Genomic DNA, 18,798 nt, shown 5'->3' with positions numbered 1-18,798 from the left:
TAGAGGAGATTAGAAAGGATTGGGAAGAGAGACTGAATAAGCAATTCAAAAAGAAACAATGGGAGGATATTTGTATGTTTCCCAAATATGCAACAAAATCTAGAAGATTTAGGATTTTTGCTTGGAAATGTTTGCATGGATATTTTTATACCCCAAGTAGACTCCAGAGAATTTTTCATCAGGCAGGCAGTAAATGTTGGAGGTGTGAAGGGGAAGAAAGAGGTAATTGGGAGGGTCTACGTCATTTGATCGAAAGACCATTTGACCTAAACCCATTTGATGGAAATTTCATTTGATGGAAAACCAGTATTTAAGGCATAAAACAGGGATTTGTCCCCCTCCCCAATGTTGTGTGACCCTGGAGTTGATATATATAGTTAGGGGGGTGCAGCCCCCCCACCTATTTTCATTTAAAATGTGTAGTTTTTCTTGTATTTTCATGCTTTTAAACGAAATGTGCCCCCCACACCCCCTAACTATATATAACAACTCCAGGGTCGCATAACATTGGGGAGGGGGTCAAATCCCTGTTAAGTGCCTTGAATACTGGTTGTCGACCAAATGAGCTGTCAATCAAATGAATTTCTATCATATGGTCTGTCGATCTTCTGAAGTAGACCCAACTGGGAACATATCGTCTGGGAGTGCGGTGAGTTGGTGGATTTTAAGGATTCTCTGTGGGATGCACTGTCGGAGATGCAAGGTGGGCAGATTGAACTGACAAGGGAAATGATTTTTCTGAGCTGTGATACAAAACTGGAACTGCCTAGACATAGTAAGGCCTTGCTGTGTCCAATAATGGTGGCTGCCAAAAAAAAAAATTACTAGAACATGGAAATCAAAAATCTAAACCAACTATACTGGAAGTAGTGAATATAGTAACAGAGAAAAAACAACTGGAATTGAGATGTTTAGAAAAGGGTTGGAGCAAACTGCATAGGAAAAAATGGGAACAATGCATACAAGGGAGGAATGAGGTCTAAAAGGCAACAGGACTTAAATGAGCTACGTAATGATTGAGTGAGAAAGATTGGGTAGATTATATAAGTGATAATGTTTGCAACTGGGAGTGTGCCAGTATGGTTTGTGATGTAAAATGCTTGCAACTAGGATTGTGTTAGTGTGGTTTGTTTTCATTTATATAAATGTATGAGTGCCTATATGTACTAAGTGATGGTTTAATAAAGATTTTTTTTTTAGAAAAAGGCAGGAAATTAATAATTTATATAATATTGCTTAGATTAAATATGCTAAATAGCAATACATGTTAAGTTCAGACAGTGCTCATCACCTCTTTTCAAAACAAACAGATGTAAAAATTCTGTTCAAGACATCTTTGCAGCTATGCTTGGAGGACAGACGCATTCTTATTCCCTTGGACAGGAATGTTTCTTATGCCTTTCCACCAATACCCAAGGTACTAATGAAGATTCAGAAAGATTTACCAAAGGTTCTCCCGTTCGATTCTCGGCTGGAGCACCTTCTGTGTGGAGTCTGCATGTCCTCCCCGCGGTCGAGTGGCATTCGAAAGACATGTGTGAATGGACGTGCCTTCGATGAAGGTTGGGCATCGGGCTGGCACCTGGGCACCGTAAAAATCTACTGCCAATCATTAGCGGACCGGAGTTCTGCTGTGGCAACCCCTAACCGGGAAAAGCCGAAAGAAGCACAAACATAATGTTTATGTTTATATAGTTTGATTACTTTTATATGAATGTAAATTTCCCTATGTCACAAGTGATAATTCAGTAACGGTGTTTGGGAAAAAAAACACAATGGTAAGCTAAGAATACACCGATAAGTGTATGAAGGAGAAGGGAGTAATTTATAATAGATCTAGAAAAAGTAATAAAATACAGAAGTACTACTTTACTCACAAACACCACACTAATGCTCGAGAGCTAACAGTGACCACATCCGTACATGAAGGTGGCAAACAATATCTGAGGTACAGCAGGGGACTAGAGCATTATGGATATGGGAGAAGCTCGAGAGTTTCCAGTGTTCACAAGTATTAAAAAGCAGCTGAGTAGAATCCGGGTGTCAAAGCTGAACCCACTTGTTGAGGAATGAATGAAAATCGACAACATCAGATGTCAATGTTTCCAGAAGATATGTGCAACACAATATTACACAAATATTTAACAAACGGTTGTCTGGGTTGAGATTTCGATGTCCTTTACTTACAGATACAACAGTTAAGAGTGGTATGATCTGCACAAAAGTACAGTTGTGTACCTACCATAAATGTAGATGTTCAAGTGTATTCTCTGTTGCAGTCATTACAATTGGGTTATCCTGCTGGCAGGCTACCCGCAGTCAGCCCGAGTTCCAAAGTCTAGGTCCGGCGTCAGTTGCTGTCGCCTCCTCCCTGACGTCAGTGCGCCAGGGGTATAAAAGATGCAGCTGATGCCATTTTCTTCAGTTTTTCTTGCCCCAGATGTCAGGTGCCCCTAAAAAGGTAGGGTAAATTATGCCAATAAGCATGCATGCACAAAAAACAACTTTTCCTTCATCTACAAGCAAATACACCACATAGGTTGTATAGAATAGAGAAGTACAGATAAGTCCCAGCAAAGAAAAAGAGGGATGGTGGGAGGGTAACCTGGACTGCAACAGTGAATACACTCGAACATCTACATTTATGGTAGGTACACAACTGTACTATGTTCATCCTGTTTCACTGTTGCAGTCAATACAACTGGGTTGAATCCCAAAGCTAAGGTTGGGAGGCTGGTGCTAAACAGGATTAGGAGAGGCTATCAGGCCCTGCAGAACTGCAGTGGCAAAGCTTGCCCTGGATTTAGAGTAAAGAGGTAAGTGATAGTCCTTTGTAAAAGTATGCACTGAACTCCAAGTTGCAGCCTCTAAGATGTCTTTGGTTGGTACTCCTCTGAGGAAGGCTGCTGAAGTGGCTGCTGCTCTGGTTGAATGTGGCCTAATGCCCTTAGGCACTGATTTGTCATGCTGTGAACAGTAGAAACGAATGCAGTGGCCTATCCACTTTGAAATAGTCTGCTTTGAGATAGGCTTTCCTTGTGATCCTGCAGCATATACCACTAGAAGTTGTTCAGTCTTTCTGAAAGCTTTGGTTCTGTCCAAGTAGAAGCATAGCTGCCTGTGAATGTCCAAAGATGCAGAATTCTCTCACCCTTATTCTGTGGGTTTGGATAAAAGGTAGGCAAATAAATTGTTTGGTTAAGGGCCACACTGGACACTACCTTAGGCATAAATGTAGGGTTTGTCCTAACAGAAACCCTGTCAGGATGGAAAATGATAAAAGGTTCCACAGCCATGAGTGCCTGTAACTCTGAGACTCGTCTAGCGGAGGTTATTGCTAGGAGCAGAGCTGTTTTCCAGGATAAGAATTTTATATCAGCTGCAGAGGCTGGCTCAAACGGAGTCAGTGTGAGTTTTTCCAAGACATAGTTGAGGTCCCATGCAGGTACTGGTGCTCTCCTTGGAGGTCTTATGCTTTTGGCCCCTCTGAGGTACTGCCTTAGTAATGGATGAGAAAAAATAGGTAGTTCTGTATTGTAATGAGCTGAAATGGCATAGGCATGAATTTTAATTGATGAAAAGGAAAGGCCTTTATCAAGCATCTCAGTTAAGTATTGCAAAATCTGAGGAATATTCGGAAAAATCGTGTCAATACCTTGTGCTGGTTCCAAGCACAGAATCTCTTCCATTTTTCTGCATAAGATGTTCTGGTGCTAGGCCTCCTGGCCTCCAAAATAACACCCATCATTGCTTTAGAGAGAGGTGTGTCTTGAATGTCTACATTATCCGCCATGCTGCCAGATTTAAGGTCCTGAGTTGTCTGTGCAGTATCTGTCTGTCTTCTTGGGTCAATAAGTGAGGAATCTGAGGTAATGTCCAAGCTGGGCATTAAGACAAGCTCTTGAGGATTGGGTACCAGTGCTGGCGGGGCCAGTCTGGGGCAATCAGCATCATTTTTGGTTTCTCTTGTCTGACCTTGAGGAGTACCTTGGGGAGGAGAGGCAGAGGAGGAAAGGCATATACTGTTAGATTTTTCCAGCTGAAAGATAGAGCATCCACTTTCCATGCTTGCTTGTGATAAGTCCTTGTGCAGAATCTCTGTAGTTGGTAGTTGTGAGGGGAGGCAAATAGGTCTATGTCCGGGCATCCCCAGGTCCTTGTTATCATGCTGAAGACTTGTGGATCCAATTTCCACTCGTGAGGATCCATTAGGTTTCTGTTTAGTTCATCTGCCAGAGTATTTGTCCTACCTGGCAGGAATTGTGCTTGCAGATGTACTTGGTAAGTCAGTGCTGTGTCCCGCAAGTTCATGGCTAGCCTGCAGAGGGGGTAGGGATGTGTGCCTCCCTGCTTGTTTATGTACCACATGACTGTAGTATTGTCAGTCTTTATCAGTAGTTGCCCTGGATGAAGTAGATCCTTGAAGGCTGTCAGTGCATTCTGAACAGCTAGCATCTCTTTTTTATTGATATGTAGATGCATTTGACTTGCGGACCATGTGCCCTGAATACATCTTCCTGCCATATGGGCCCCCCAGGCATAATCTGATGAATCTGTTGTCAATGTCTGCCTGGCTGTGGGTAAGGTGAATGGCTGTCCCGTGTTGTGGTGACAGGCTTTTGCACACCATCGAAACTCCTGTTGCAGGCAGGGAATGAGGGTAATTATTGTTTCCAGGCTGTGGCAATGTTGAGTCCAAACACTTTTTAGATACCATTGAAGTTTCCTCATATGCAGTCTTGCATATGGAATTAGCAGAATGCAGGATGCCATGAAACCCAAGGCCTGCAGAATTTTTCTTGCAAATAACTGGGTCTTTGTTGCCAACATTTTGAAATAAGTAGTCAGTTGTCTGTGTTTGTCTGGCATGATATAAGCCATCTTGGCAGTTGTATTTAAGCTTGCACCCAGGAATATTATCTCTTGAGAGGGTACGAGTTTTGATTTATTTTCGTTTACTGTGTACCCTAGACCTATTAGTAATCTTTTTACAAATGCCAGATGCTGTAGTAGAATGTCCTTGTTCTCTGCTTGAATAAGGCAGTCGTCCAAGTAAGGATATATTTGTATTCCTCTTTGTCTGCAAAATGCAATTACTGGTGCCAGGCATTTTGTGAAGACCCTGGGCATAGTAGATAAGCCAAAGGGCAGTGCAGAGAATTGGTAGTGCATTGAGCCAGCTATAAATCTGAGGTATCTTCTGCATGATTGTCTGATTGGGACATGCAGGTATGCCTCTTTTAGGTCTAAAGTCACAAGCCAAGCCTTCTTGCCCAGCATGGGCAGAAGCTGCTGCAGAGTTAACATTTTGAATTTTGGAATATCCAGGAATGTGTTTAGGATAGATAGGTCCAGTATTGGTCTCCAGGCTTTGTCCTTTCTGGGCACCAAGAATAGCCTTGAGTAGAATCCTAGTCCCTGCTCTTGCTGTGGTACTAGCTGAATGGTTCTCATGTCCATGAGGGATGAAACTTGTTTTTGTGCCTCTGCCCATTGATTGCGTGGCAGGTCTGGCATACCGTTTGGCCTTGGCAGGGTGTGAAAGTGGAACCTGTAGCCTTGTGATATGATATTTAAGACCCATTTGTCCTGGGTGATCATGTGCCAATTTTGTGAAAAAAGTGCTAGTTTTCACCCCAAAGGGGCTGCCAGAAGATAAGTGATTGGTGCTGGCAGGAGAAAGTCACTGAGACTGTTTCCTGTATGGCTGTGATTTTTCCTCTCTGCTTTTGGAGGTAGAAGCACCCCATTGTTTAGGCGTGTATGAGCCTTGGGGTTGTGATCTGCCTCTGGGGCGTCTCTTTCTGCCTCTTTGAGGCCTGTCTGACACTGGAAAGGACCAATTCTTTGTAGGCCAGTTCCTGCTAAATCTGGGAGGCTGTACCTGCAAGAAATCCTTGACTGTTTGCATAGACTTAGCTTTGTCCTCCATTTTCTTCAACACCTCTTCTGCTTTAACACTAAACAAGGTATCATGCTGTAATGGAGCATCTAATAGTTTTGCTTTAACATGATCAGGCAGATTCTGTTCTTTTAACCAAGCATGCCTCCTAATGACAGAACCTGTTACAGCGGCCCTGCAGGAGGCCTCTAGAGAATCAAAACCACATTGCAAAGTATGCTTTCCCACTTGTTCAGCTGCATGCAATAAATCCTGCATTTCTTTGTTTTCTGCACATTCTGAATTTGTCATCATTTTCTGTTTAAGCAGTGACATAAGATATTGCTGATATTTAAGCATATGAAACTGGCAATTTAAAGCTCTTACAGCCAAGGTAGCAGAAGTATAAATCTTTTCCTCCCCATCTGTCCAGGGCCCTTGAATCCCTATCAGAGGGAATAGGGTTTTTTTGCAGTGGAAGCCTTGACCTCTTTGGGACCCTGAGAGATAGTTTCTGGGTCAGCAGCAGGGTTTTTATAAACAAATTTATGTGAATCAGCAACCCTGTAGTATCTGTCTGGCTTAACAGGAGCTGGTGGTAAAGAGTCAGGAGACAGGCCGGACTCTGAAAATACATCATCTATAATGTCTATGACAGGAGGGATAGCAAGGGGCCTGTGCTGAGGTAATAAAAGCAAGTCTCGGAGCCTTTTCTTGGATTCTGAGTAATCTTGGCTCTCCCAGTGGAAATGTTCCCTCAAAGTATGCAGGGTCTCCCCAAAAGAATAATCCTAAGGAGGAGAGGCTGAAGGGATAGATTCTTCATCATCAGAATCCTCATAGGGAGGAAGAGAATATTCCTGTTCAGAAGAGGAATCAGAGGAAATGGAAACCTGATCTGAAGATTCATATTCTATCTCTTGCCTAGGCCTCTTATCAGGAGGGGGATGGGAACCCCTGATCAAAGTAATTAGGTCTTCTGCCATTTTAAGCATCTGTTTTTTAGGCATGGTGGCCTGTCCAGGAGAATGCTGTACTTGTTTCTTTGTCTTTAGAGCTGCTTTAGTCTTTGCCTTTGAAGCTGAAGTTGGTTTCACATATAACTGTGTAGGCCTGAAAACACCCTCAGAAGCCGATGCCTGCTCAGCGGCTCCAGACCCATCTGAGGGAATAGTTTCCGAGTGTCCAATACCTTGAGTTTCCAGCGGCCTAGTCAGCTCCACATGGGAGTCGGGAGCAGTTTGTGGTTCTGAGGCAGCGGGCATCAGGGGCTGCAAAGGCGCCTCACTGAGAACCGGCGATAGGCCTAGCAGAAGCCTCGTTGTCGGTTTTGGACCTCGGATGCCTGTCCTTTTCTTTTTCTTTGCGCTTTTTATAAACTCCGGTAGTCGGCTGTTCTGATGGCATTATATAATTGAATCTTCTACCAAAGTAATGAAATGCAAAATCGTACTGACGCTTAATAGTGTGTGTTGGCTAAATCTAGCACAAAACCGACAACTAGCAACGTCGTGGTCAGGGCCTTGGCAAGGAATACAGTAAGAATGAAAATCCTTATGAGGTATTTGCTTCCCATAAGAAATACAATTATTAACTTTTTCTGACATCGGTCTGGAGCAAGAAAGAAGTTTCCCCAATGGGGTACTTAGCTTTAATGAAGACTTCGGATCAGAAATTCGAATTTGAAAATCTCAGGAGTCGGCCGACCGGCACTTGCGAACTGCTTTTGCTTCCGGCACCGCGTGGCAAGAAAGACTGATGAAAATGGCGTTGGCTGCATCTTTTATACCCCTGGCGCACTGATGTCAGGGAGCAGGCCACAGCAACCGATGCCGGACCTAGACTTTGGAACTCAGGCCGACTGCGGGTAGCCAATTGTAATGACTGCAACAGTGAAACACGATGAACATCATGTGCACATATGCATGCATACTTTTAGTGATTATATTATAAATCACTAAAATAGCTTTCACAAAGAAAGGGACAAAATACCTCAGGAAAGTTGATCAAAAGCATCTATTTATTTGTTCTGTAGTATTAATAAATAATGAATTAACTGGAGACCTTAATTACCCCTTTAGAGAATGGGAAACACACTGTTGCTAATTCACAGACACAGCATTCTCTGGGCTTTATCAAAACAAACACTCTGGATCAGATAGTGTGCAGCCCAACCAGAGGCTCAAACATACCGGACCCTAGTACTCACCAACATGGGAGAGCACTGCACCTTTCCTCCCATGTCACATCCTCATTGGAGAGGTTGGTCCACAAAGCTGTCACCTTCAAAATTAAAAACAACCTGGAAAATCCAACTAAACCCTTAACAGTTAGGAATTATTCTAAGACAAACTACATTATATTAAATGACGTTTGTCAAAATTCACAGCTCCCTCAATCCCCAATAACACAGCTACCTATGCGGAATTATTTACAGAAACCTTGTATAAACATGTAAATGGCTGCACTGAGGCTGCCGTACCTACCACAAGTAAATCCAGATCTAACACCAAAAACAAGCTTCACTGGTGGAATCCTTAACCTTAACAGGATACATAACTAAAGAAAAAAGTCATGGCCAGAATCAGAAACAGCAACTCTCAAAGAGACAAGTACTCCTGATTCAACTAAACAAAAAATTAAGAGTTTTAATAAAGTCCAGCAAGGCCAATTACAAGGTCAGGATAGCCTCTCAGGCTAAGGACAATAATAAGGCCTTCTTCAGCTATGTCAGGAACCTTAAAACGGAACACTCAGCAGTGTGCAGTACTGGTGGTAAATGGCACAATCTTCACTGACCAGGGTGACATAGCAAATCTACTGGCTGATAAATTTAGCTTTAACTTCACCCCCCAACACCCCCTGTGAAATCCCTTCTAGCATATCCTGTCCAACTACCAAAAGACAACAGCTCTTGGTGGCATTCATTAAAGCCAAAAATACTGCTTCAATGGGCCCAGATAATATCCCTGGTTGACTCCCAAATAACCTAAAATAAAACCTAGCAGGACCACTTGAGGCAGTCAACTACAGCCTCAGAATAGTTTATGTGCCACATGAATGAACAGTCACAATGGCCACCCCTCTTCATAAGGGTGGACCATCAACTTAACCACAGGAAATACAGACCTATCAGTCTTAAGAATCTGATATGCAAAACCATGGAATAAATTATCATGGAAATGATCAAATAACTACATTGGTAACCTACAGACACTGGACCCAACCCACAGTTGGGCTTGGTTAAGGAAAGATCTTTCCTATTCAACCTTGTAGATTTGTTCAGGAGGGTCACCAAATCTATGGATGAGACAAAAACGGTGTATACCAACTACCTTGACCTGGGAAAGAAATATGATATAATATCCCATTCAGGTATTGTTGAAAAACTCTCAGAACTAGGCATAAATCCCTACATAACTCGTTGGATTTCTGCCTGGCTCACAGATAGGGTCCAAGAAGTCAATATCACTGAGACCACCTCAACTAGGAGACCAGTCAGCAGCAGCGCACCTTAAGGCTCCATTTTGGGCCCACTCCTGTTTGGCATCTATTACTCAGAAGTAAAGGCTAATGTCAAGTCCACTGACTCATCAAGTTTGCAAATGACTGTAAACTGAAAGCTATCATAGATTGCCCCTACAACAGCAACATCCTACAAGAATGTCTAACACAAACAAATAAGTGGTGCCAAAGCCAGGGATTAAAACTCAACTTGAAGAAATGCATTATAGTGCCATTCAGGAAATCTTCCACCCAAGCTAATTATTCCATTGAAAAAATACCCCTAAGAGTTGACCCGATACTCAGGGATCTGGGAACATGTGTAAACAGTAATCTGGCTTTTGAACTACACATAGCCAAGACAGTAATAAAATGATTCCATGTCACCCAACTCATAAGCAAGGGTATGGCATCCAGGTCCAAGGGAGTTATATTACTGCTCTACTCAGCCCTTATCAGACCCATCATTGAGTACAATGGCCCCTATGGCATTGTACCTAACCAGGCACTTGCAACAGTTGGCACACCTTAAATGTACCTCACTAGGAGAATCCAGGGTATGAATACCCTGTCCTAGACAGAATGCCTTCAGCCCCTATCTCTGTACTCAGTCTCTTACAGGTTACTGAGAGGTAATCTATGCCTAGTATACAAGGCATCCTCAGATCCACCTCTCATGGATCTCTTGCACATTTGCAAAATAAACAGCACAAGAAACACTAGAGCCATTAGCCTGAACTTTGCCTGCAACATAAATAGAACATACTGGAAAGATAAATATGTCACAAAGAACCCTGTGATATGGACTGAGCTCCCCATCAATGTGAAGCAAAGTTCATCCCTGACCCTATTCAAAAGAAACCTTGATCACTGGATGGGAAATATCAAACCTCACCATTGGTCTAGCCCCAGTGTCTCTGATGGACAGATTAACAGTACATAAATTAACCCCCAACTAACACTCCCTGTCACCATAACCTTTAGTTACCACTTTATCAACAAACCCCACCATATAGGTGTCCAAGAGACTTGAGGACAAAACTGAGATAGGTTGCATGGCTAGGCTTTTAAAGACACTAATGGTTAGCCTAGTATAAACCTGTGAAAAAATTGCAGAACTATATCTACCTATAGGACAGAAATCAAAAGCACTTACTATGAAAGTTGTGGACTTTTAAGGTGCAGACTCGGGTAGAAATCTCATCATCTCCAACTTCTACAATAAGTGACTCTGAGCAAACCTTTAATTTTATTGTGTTTGCCTCGACTTCTTCTAAATGAAATCAGAGTGTTCCAGTGGATTAATTCACTTACCAAACTTAGGAAAACTAATTCTGGATATCACTGTCACAGCCAATCAGCCCTAATATGTCTAGAGGATCAGAAAGACCTGTGGGATGTAGGACTGATCACTTTTATATGTATTAGGCATTAAACAAGCAGAGTTGTTGGTTGCCATAGCTATAAAAAAAAGAAAGAAAAACCTTTCATGAGATCTGTAGAACAGGAAGGTCCAAACTTGAAATGTCTGTGTTAAGAACTTCTCAAAATACATCATCTTACAAGTGGCTAGGTATCTTCTCCATTTATTTTATAAAAGAAATTACCTTTCCAATCTCTGGTGCCCAAGAAACTGAAATCTGATTTGGAATAGCTGATGACAGTCGAACTAATGAAGTGATGTTTAAAGGACGTCCAGGTTGTTTCAGTTCTACTCCACTTTTAATAGGAGGAGCACAGGCCTTTATGTAAAAAGTGGCAAAAAAATATTAAAATTTCAGTTTGCACAAAACAGCATACAGACCTATTCTTACTATGGTTTAATACATTTTGTCCAAAACATCCACCATTGAATGTAGCTTCACAGATATATTTGTTTAGAAGATGAGCAAGACAGAAATCAATAAAATTATTTCTGCTACATATACCTAAATAAAAATATCAAACTGACAAATTAGTTTGAAGTTAATATACACCACAAACTTAGTGTATGGAAAAAACATAATTGCAATTACACACAGCTGAGGTCAATATCATCAAACATTACTTCTAGAAATAATACAGAATACCACTTGAGGTATGTCTGCGAGTATCAGACATTCTGCTGATGAAGTAAGTCAGAAAAAAGACCATATCAGACTGAGGTTTCTTAAGTCAAAGAAACTGTCCTTGCCCTCTATACATCCTACTAAACAAACAAAACCTCAGGGATAGAACACTTATGGCTTACTATCAGTCTAGCTGGTTAGCTCTGTATGAATACTTTTAGTGGTCACCTGTTAATCCATTACACTGCTTCTTCCCTGGCAAGCAAGCATATCAGAGTGGAAACATGAGACTGCATACCTATTCTGAAGCACATATCTTTCAAAGCTTATATATTCATTTCATAGATTATGGGAACATATATTATACTTTCAAGCCAATTTTATGACTACAAGGCAATCTCTGCTCTAGTTATTGATGGTTCATAGATGATTACTAGGCTAATGGCGCAAGAGGGTTTACAAGTCTAGCCAATAATACCCATGATATGAAATATTATATGTTACTTCTCCAGATATGGGATGGGGTGGTATCAGGGTAGTGGGTCATTAGGTGTTGGAGCCTTGAGTCATTTTACAGACTGCCTCTGTCCATAAAGGACATGGGCAGTACCCCGCGAGTGAATTTATAGTTCCCATCCATTTATCCAATTCTTTTTGAAGAGAGTGAGGGACGGCTTTGTTTTATGAAGATGGGAAGTTTATTCCACAGATGAGGTAGCCTTTGGGATACAAATCTGTCTCTCCTGCAAGTTCTGTTACTCATATATAAAGTTCAGGTCCATGGAACGCATAACCGTCATATAAGTTTTCTTGCAAATACATAACATTTTCATCAGGGCTGGATCACAGATTGCCTTGTAGGTCAGGCATACATTTCTCACCACTGGGTTAACTTTTAGGGGTGTTCTACCAATATTATAATTATCAGGGCTATCTGACTTACCAACATGTATGACTACGAACGTTTTAGCATTTAGTCTTAGACTACGGTTTTGGCACAAGTAGTTCGTCATTTTTAGGTCTGTGTGTAGAATTTCAACATCATTTGGGGATTTGATGACTACTCCCAGCTTACAGTTGTCTGTGAACCTAGTGAAACAGAAGCCCTAGATATTGGCCTTCACTTCAGAGAAGTGTATACCAAACAGGAGGGGTCCCAAAACTGAGCCATGCGGGACACCACTAGTAACAGGTTTCTTACTGAAAGGGGATTTGCCTATCTGGGCAGCATGTGTCTTGTGAGTGTGCCAGTTTGCTATCCACATGATGATGTAGGGGTTTATGCCCAATGCATTAAGTTTATTTAAGATCCCAGAGTGGGGATTGTGTTAAAAGCTTTGGCCAGGTCTAGATAAACAACGTGTACCATTTTACCCTCATACATGGTCCTGGTGACTTTCTTAAAGTAGTCCACCAGATTAAGCAGGCAAGACCTCCCTTTGACAAAGCCAAATTGGGTCTGGTCCAGTCTTTGCAGGATTCTTATCTCTTCATCGATCAAGTCTATGATAATTCTCTCCAAGGACTTGCAAAGAAGACTAATCAAGCTAAGGGGTCTGTAGTTCCCTGGGTCAGTTGGTTAGTTTTGAGCTATTAAAGAAGAATCCTGGAATTTTGTTGAGACCCATGCAGGCTGTGTGTTTGGCTTTAGCAAGCACAGTAAAGACTTGTTCCCTCATAATGACCAGTAGGGAGGATGGCTGCAGGTATTTCTTTGCATGTGGTAAGAGGTGATGGGGGGAATAAGTTTCAGCTGAATGCATTGGTTTGCTATAGTTTCATGCTGGATGTAATTGTTGTCATTTATGATTAACTTGGCATATTCCTTAGCATTTCCCTTCAGGTAACAAACATAATTAAACAAAAGCCTTATGGTTATCTTTCACCTGGGAGGCTAACTTTGCCTTCTACTTTGCTTTGGCAGGTTTGACCAGCTCTCCAATTTGTTTGTTCAGACTGGTGAATGTCTTTTTGTACTGCTTTGTCTGTTTCTTCTTGGCTTTGGTGAGGATTTTTTCCTTTTGTTGAACAGACTGTTTATGTTAATGGTTCACCATGGTGGTTTATTTTTGCCAGTAATCATAGGTTTGATTCAGGCAGGCGGACAGGTACTGCCTCCTCTCTGCAGCTATGAATGTGATTACACAGCGCTTTTGTGTACAGCACAGAGTAGGCCTCAGTGCCACCAGGGTTCGGGGAGCTTGGAAGTTTAATAAGCTGTCACTTAAGTTTGAGGTGACTGGCCTTAGCAAAGCTCTTAACAAGTTTGGAGTTTGATGGGAGTTCTAGACTAGTTTTAATACTAAAGGAAATCATTTTGTGGTCAGATCTTACCAAGCAGGAGTTAATGCAAAGGAGAGAGCAGCATTCCCCATGCGTGTGAATAGCTGGTCTAAGATATTTCTACCTGTAGTTGGGGAGCTAACTAATTGCTCCAGGGTGTTTGCGTTGATAAAGTCCAAAAACCTATGAGCAAGTGAATTATGAGTTGCAAGTCTCCCAGTTTATGGTGGGGCAACTGAGGTCGCCCATAAGTATGGTGTTAGGCTGAATGTTAGAAAGATTCCAGTAGGTTTAGTTAGGAGGTGTAGTTTTCCACACTCATGTTAGGGGAGCTGTAGCTAGCAATGATATGAGAGGGGGTCACACCTATGGTTAGATGGGCATGAGGAAGTTCAAGTGAGTCATGCTGTTGGACTAGTCTAGTGGTGTACTTGTCCTTTATGAACACTGAGACACCTCTCCTCCCTTTGATTTATCCTGAGCTGCAGAGGGGGGTGTCCGAAATGTATGAAACTGGACAGCGCGGTGGTGCAGTGGTAGCATTGTCACCTCACAGCAAGAGATCCTCTGGTTCGATTCTCAGCTGCGGTGCCTTCTGTGCAGAGTCTGCATGTCCTACCTGTGTTCGTGTGGGTTTTATCCAGGTGCTCCGGTTTCCTTCCATGTTACAAAGACATGCATCTGGAGCATTTCTCCCTGGGCCTTTGCTGAAAATTGGCTTTGTTCCAAGTTTAACTTTCCCAGTTAAAAATGTTAAATAAATAAAAATAAATGAAAGGCATTATAGCATTTGATAGCCGGGGTGCTCTCCATGGTTCTGAAAAAGAAGTTATGTACCTACCATAACGTTCCATGTGAGTTGTCTTCTTCTCGCCTTCTTTCTTGCTGGTTGGGTTCGGAGCAGATTCTCGGCTCCGACTCGGCCATCTTCAATAGCTCGAGAGCTGTTTACTGGCTCGAGGCTACCCCATAATGCTTGGCGCTAGCTACCCAGATCTCGTTTGATAAAGCTATTCCAGACATAATTAAGGAAGAATTCTGCCCTAGTAGCCCCTCGGGCCTAGCTCTGAAGCTATCAAAGCAGAAAAAGGACACCCAGAGAAGGTTCAGCCAATGAAATATGAAAAAGGGAGCTCCTCTCGATCCACTAGGATACGGGGATAGAGGGTGGGACGCAAGAAAGAAGGCAAGAAGACAACTAACATGGAACGTTATGGTAGGTACATAACTTCTTTACGTTAAGTTGTCTATCTCGCCTTCATTCTTGCTGGTTGGGACAGCGTCCCTAGCACCTACTATCCTGGGTGGGTCATTGGAACAAACTCTTCAGAACAGTGGAACCAACATCAGCTCTGTTTCTGGAGGCGATATCTTGTTTATAATGAGAGATGAAGGTATGTGGGTTAGCCCACGTAGCAGCTGCACAGATAGATTCCATGGGCAACCTAGATTGGAAGGCCACCGAGGTGGCTAAGGCCCTAGTAGAGTGGCCTTTTGGTTTGATAGATAATTCTTTGTTTCTCAACTGGTAAATGAATGTAATAATGTGAAACAACCAGCTAGACAAGGTTACTTTTGGGAGTGGAAGGCCTTGTCTGCCCTCAGCATAGGAAAGGAAAAGTTGGTCTGACTTCCTGATGTCCTTTGTCCTGTGCAAATAAAAACGCAGTTGTCTGTGAACATCCAACTGGTGCAATTTATATTCTGCCTTGTTGGAGTGATTAGGAAAAAACACAGGAAGGTCTATGGACTGATTTAAATTATTTTGTGAACAGACCTTAGGAAGGATTGGTCCTTAGAGCGACCCTGTCGTTATGAAAAACGTACGGAGGACGAATACATAGAGCCTGAAGCTCCGAAACACGTCTGGCAGAAGTAATGGCTACCAGAAAGAGAGTCTTCCAGGATAAAAACTTAATGGAGCAGGATGCTGCAGGTTCAAAAGGTGGCAAGATTAGGGAAGCTAGTACCAAATTTAGATCCCACGGAGGAGGGGGATCTCTCACTGGGGGCCTAAGCAGAGTGGTTCCTTTGAGGAAGGCTTTACACAGCTTATGAGACATAATGTTGTTAGAAGACAACCCAATGTGAAAATTCGAAATGGCAGCTAACTGAACCCTGATTGTAGCAGAAGCGGAACCAGAATGAAAGAGTTCCGCTAAAAATTCCAAAATCTCGTGGACAGGGGCTGAAAAGGGGTCTATATTCTTAGCCTCTGCCCAGCAAGAAAAACGTTTCCACTTGCTAGCATAAGTTTTCCTAGTTGTGGATTTGTGTGATGAGATAATAATTTCCCGCACAGAGGAGGAAATACTAGGAAGCCTGGCTAAGGTTGGAAGTGGAGCAACCAAGCTGTGAGCTGGAGTGTTTGAAGGGATCGATTTAGTCTGCCCAATTGATGAATCAGTAGATCTGGAATAAGATCCAGAATCCAAGGCTGATCGAGAAGGTAATGATGCAGGAATGGGAACCATATCTGTTGAGGCCAGTAAGGGGCAAAGAGGATCATTCTGCAACCCAACGCAGTTGCTCTCTGTATCAGTTTGGGTATTAGGGGAAATGTAGGGAAAGAGTAAAGAAGTCCCTGAGGCCAAACGTGGACTACAGCGTCTCTGGGGGAGCGGCCGGGAAGTGGAATAAGGGAGAAGAAATTACTGCACTTGCTGTTGAAGAGTGTGGTGAAAAGGTCGCAGCAAGGCTGGCCCCATTTGCGAAAGATCTGTTCCACAATTACCTTATTCAGAGACCACTCGTGAGGCATGAGAATTACTCTGCTGAGCCTGTCTGCGAAGACGTTGGACCTCCCAGGGATGTGCGTTGCGATCAGAAAACGTTGGGAAGAGATCACCCACTGCCAGAGTCTGAGTGCTTCTTGACATAGAGGATAGGACCTGGTTCCGCCCTGCTTGTTGATGTACCACACCACTGACATATTGTCCGTTTGAATTGCAATGGTCCCGGGAGGGAGAGAGTCCTGAAGGGCTTGCAACGCTAAAAGCACGGCTCTCATCTCCAAGACATTTATATGCAGATGGCACTCGTGAGGCTGCCAGGTGCCTTGGACTGTCCTGCCCTGATAATGCCCCCCCACCCTATCAGGGAGGCGTCCGTGGTCACTGTGGCGACTGGAGGGGGTAGCACAAATGGTCTGCCCTGGGACACTGATGGGGAGACCATCCACCAAGCGAGGTGCTTCTTGCATGCTTCTGTGATCATAATCTTGTGAGACAGGGGAAGCTGTTGGAAGGACCACTGTGTGAATAGGAGCTACTGGAGGATTCTCATATGAAAGCAGGCTAGGGGAACAAGAAGATTTGCTGATGCCATGGAACCCAGTGTTCGGAGGACGAACCTGACCTGAATCCTTTTGCATGTTAACAAAATCTGCACTTGCTGGCGAATTAGTGATATCCTGTGTGGTGGAAGGCTTGCAAACATGTTCCTTGTATTTAAATTTGAGCCTATATAAGTGATAATGTTGACAGGGCAACAATGCAGATTTTTCGAAATTTATTGTGATACCTAGCCTGCAGCAAGTTTTGATAGTGTAGTCTCTGGCTTGCAGGAGGTGATGCCTGGTGGTAGCAGTGAGGAGCCAGTCATCTAGATATGGAAACACCTGGAATCCCTGACGTCTCAGGTGAGCCGTAACCACTGCCATGCATTTGGTGAACACCCTGGAGGCTGTGGTGAAACCAAAGGGCAGAGCTCTGAACTGATAATGACTGGCTCCCAGACGGAAGCGAAGGAATCTTCTGGAGCACCTGTCCATTTTGATGTGGTAGTACGCATCCTGAAGATCTATAGAGCACATCCAATTGTCCTGACCCAGGAAGGGTAGAATGGACTGTAGCGTGACCATCCGAAACTTTGTCCTTTGTACAGACCTGTTTAATCTGCTGAGATCCAGAATGGGTCTCCAGTCCCGTTTTTTTTGGTACCAAAAAGAACCTTGAGTAAGTTCCGAATCCGAGCTGGTCTGCTGGGACTTCCTGGATGACCCTTTTGTGTAGCAGCTTTGAAATTTCTATGGCTGCTTGGTCCCTTAGATTGGGTGGAACATCTGGAAGGGACTTGTTTGACGGTAAGGGGGGTTGTGCAAAGGGAATTCTGTAACCTCCGGATATTATCGACTGTACCCACTTGTCTTGTGTTAGATCTCGCCAGGCTTTGGGGTACAGCGAGAGCCTTCCCCCGACTGCCTCCAGAGGTGGGCAGCCGGGCAACCCTTCAGGGATGCTGAAAGGGCTTCTCAGAGAAGGATTCTCTGCTGCCCTGGTTCTGCGGACCCCCTCTGCCACGAGGACGGCATCTGTTATTGTTCCCTCCTCTGTCCCTGGAGGGGAACTTACCATGTGTGTCAGGCAAGGCTTCCTGGGATTTCCGGAACCACATCTTCCCACTCTTCTGACCCTTGGGGTATGGTCTGGAAGGAGTGGAAAAATGGACTCCCACGGCAGAGAGAGTCTTGCCTTCCTGTTCACACCTGGTTAGGGTGTCCTTCACCTGTGATGCAAAAAGAGCGGAACCATCAAAGGGGGTATTGGTGAAAGACGCTCTGAAGGGTTCCACAAAATTACATAGCCACATCCATGCGTGCCTCCTAAGGGCAACGCCTGTGCCTGCGGCTCTACTCGCACCATCGGCTGCATAAGAAATGAGCCTCATGGAGGGGTTAACAACTGAATTCAGAGTCGCCAGCTGGGAGGCTACCTTAGTTTGAGCCCCCTCAGCTGATGGATCTTGGAGGGTATCTACAAGCTCTTTAAGGAGATCCCTCTGAAGGCGGGTGAAATGGCACAAATAATTCAGAGACCTCATAGAGAAGGTCGCTGAAGCAAACAGCAAACATTCGCTTCCCATACCTGTCCATAGTCCTAGACTCCTTGTTAGGGGGATGGACAGATGACAAAGTTTCTGCCAACTCTTTCTTTGTGGCTGCTGCTACCACCATGGCATCAACAGGTACGCCCTTCATTAAAAACTGTTTGTCCTGAGGTGCAGTTATAAATTTAGCAGGTCTCCTGGGGGTTGGTTCCACTGTGTCTGGAGCTGACCATGCCTTCCAAGCCACCACAGACA

General features: G+C 43.5%; 1 protein-coding gene across 6 annotated transcripts in view; it reads right to left on the bottom strand.

Annotated features, from left to right (window-relative positions):
- The window catches only part of PIAS2 (protein inhibitor of activated STAT 2), a 3,576,601-nt gene that overhangs the window by 2,284,869 nt on the left and 1,272,934 nt on the right, over positions 1–18,798 (bottom strand). For all 6 annotated transcript variants that reach the window (XM_044082047.1, XM_044082063.1, XM_044082067.1 and 3 more), the window contains exon 6: positions 10,993–11,127. In XM_044082047.1, coding sequence (XP_043937982.1) covers positions 10,993–11,127 — 135 coding nt within the window. The remainder of the gene's footprint in view (positions 1–10,992; positions 11,128–18,798) is intronic.

The sequence above is a fragment of the Protopterus annectens genome, chromosome 1.part1 (assembly GCF_019279795.1).
Source record: "Protopterus annectens isolate FY-2018-M chromosome 1.part1, PAN1.0, whole genome shotgun sequence".
NCBI classification, from domain to species: Eukaryota; Metazoa; Chordata; order Ceratodontiformes; family Protopteridae; genus Protopterus; species Protopterus annectens.
Note: the sequence above shows the minus strand (reverse complement) of the source record. Positions and strands in the feature narration are given on the sequence as shown.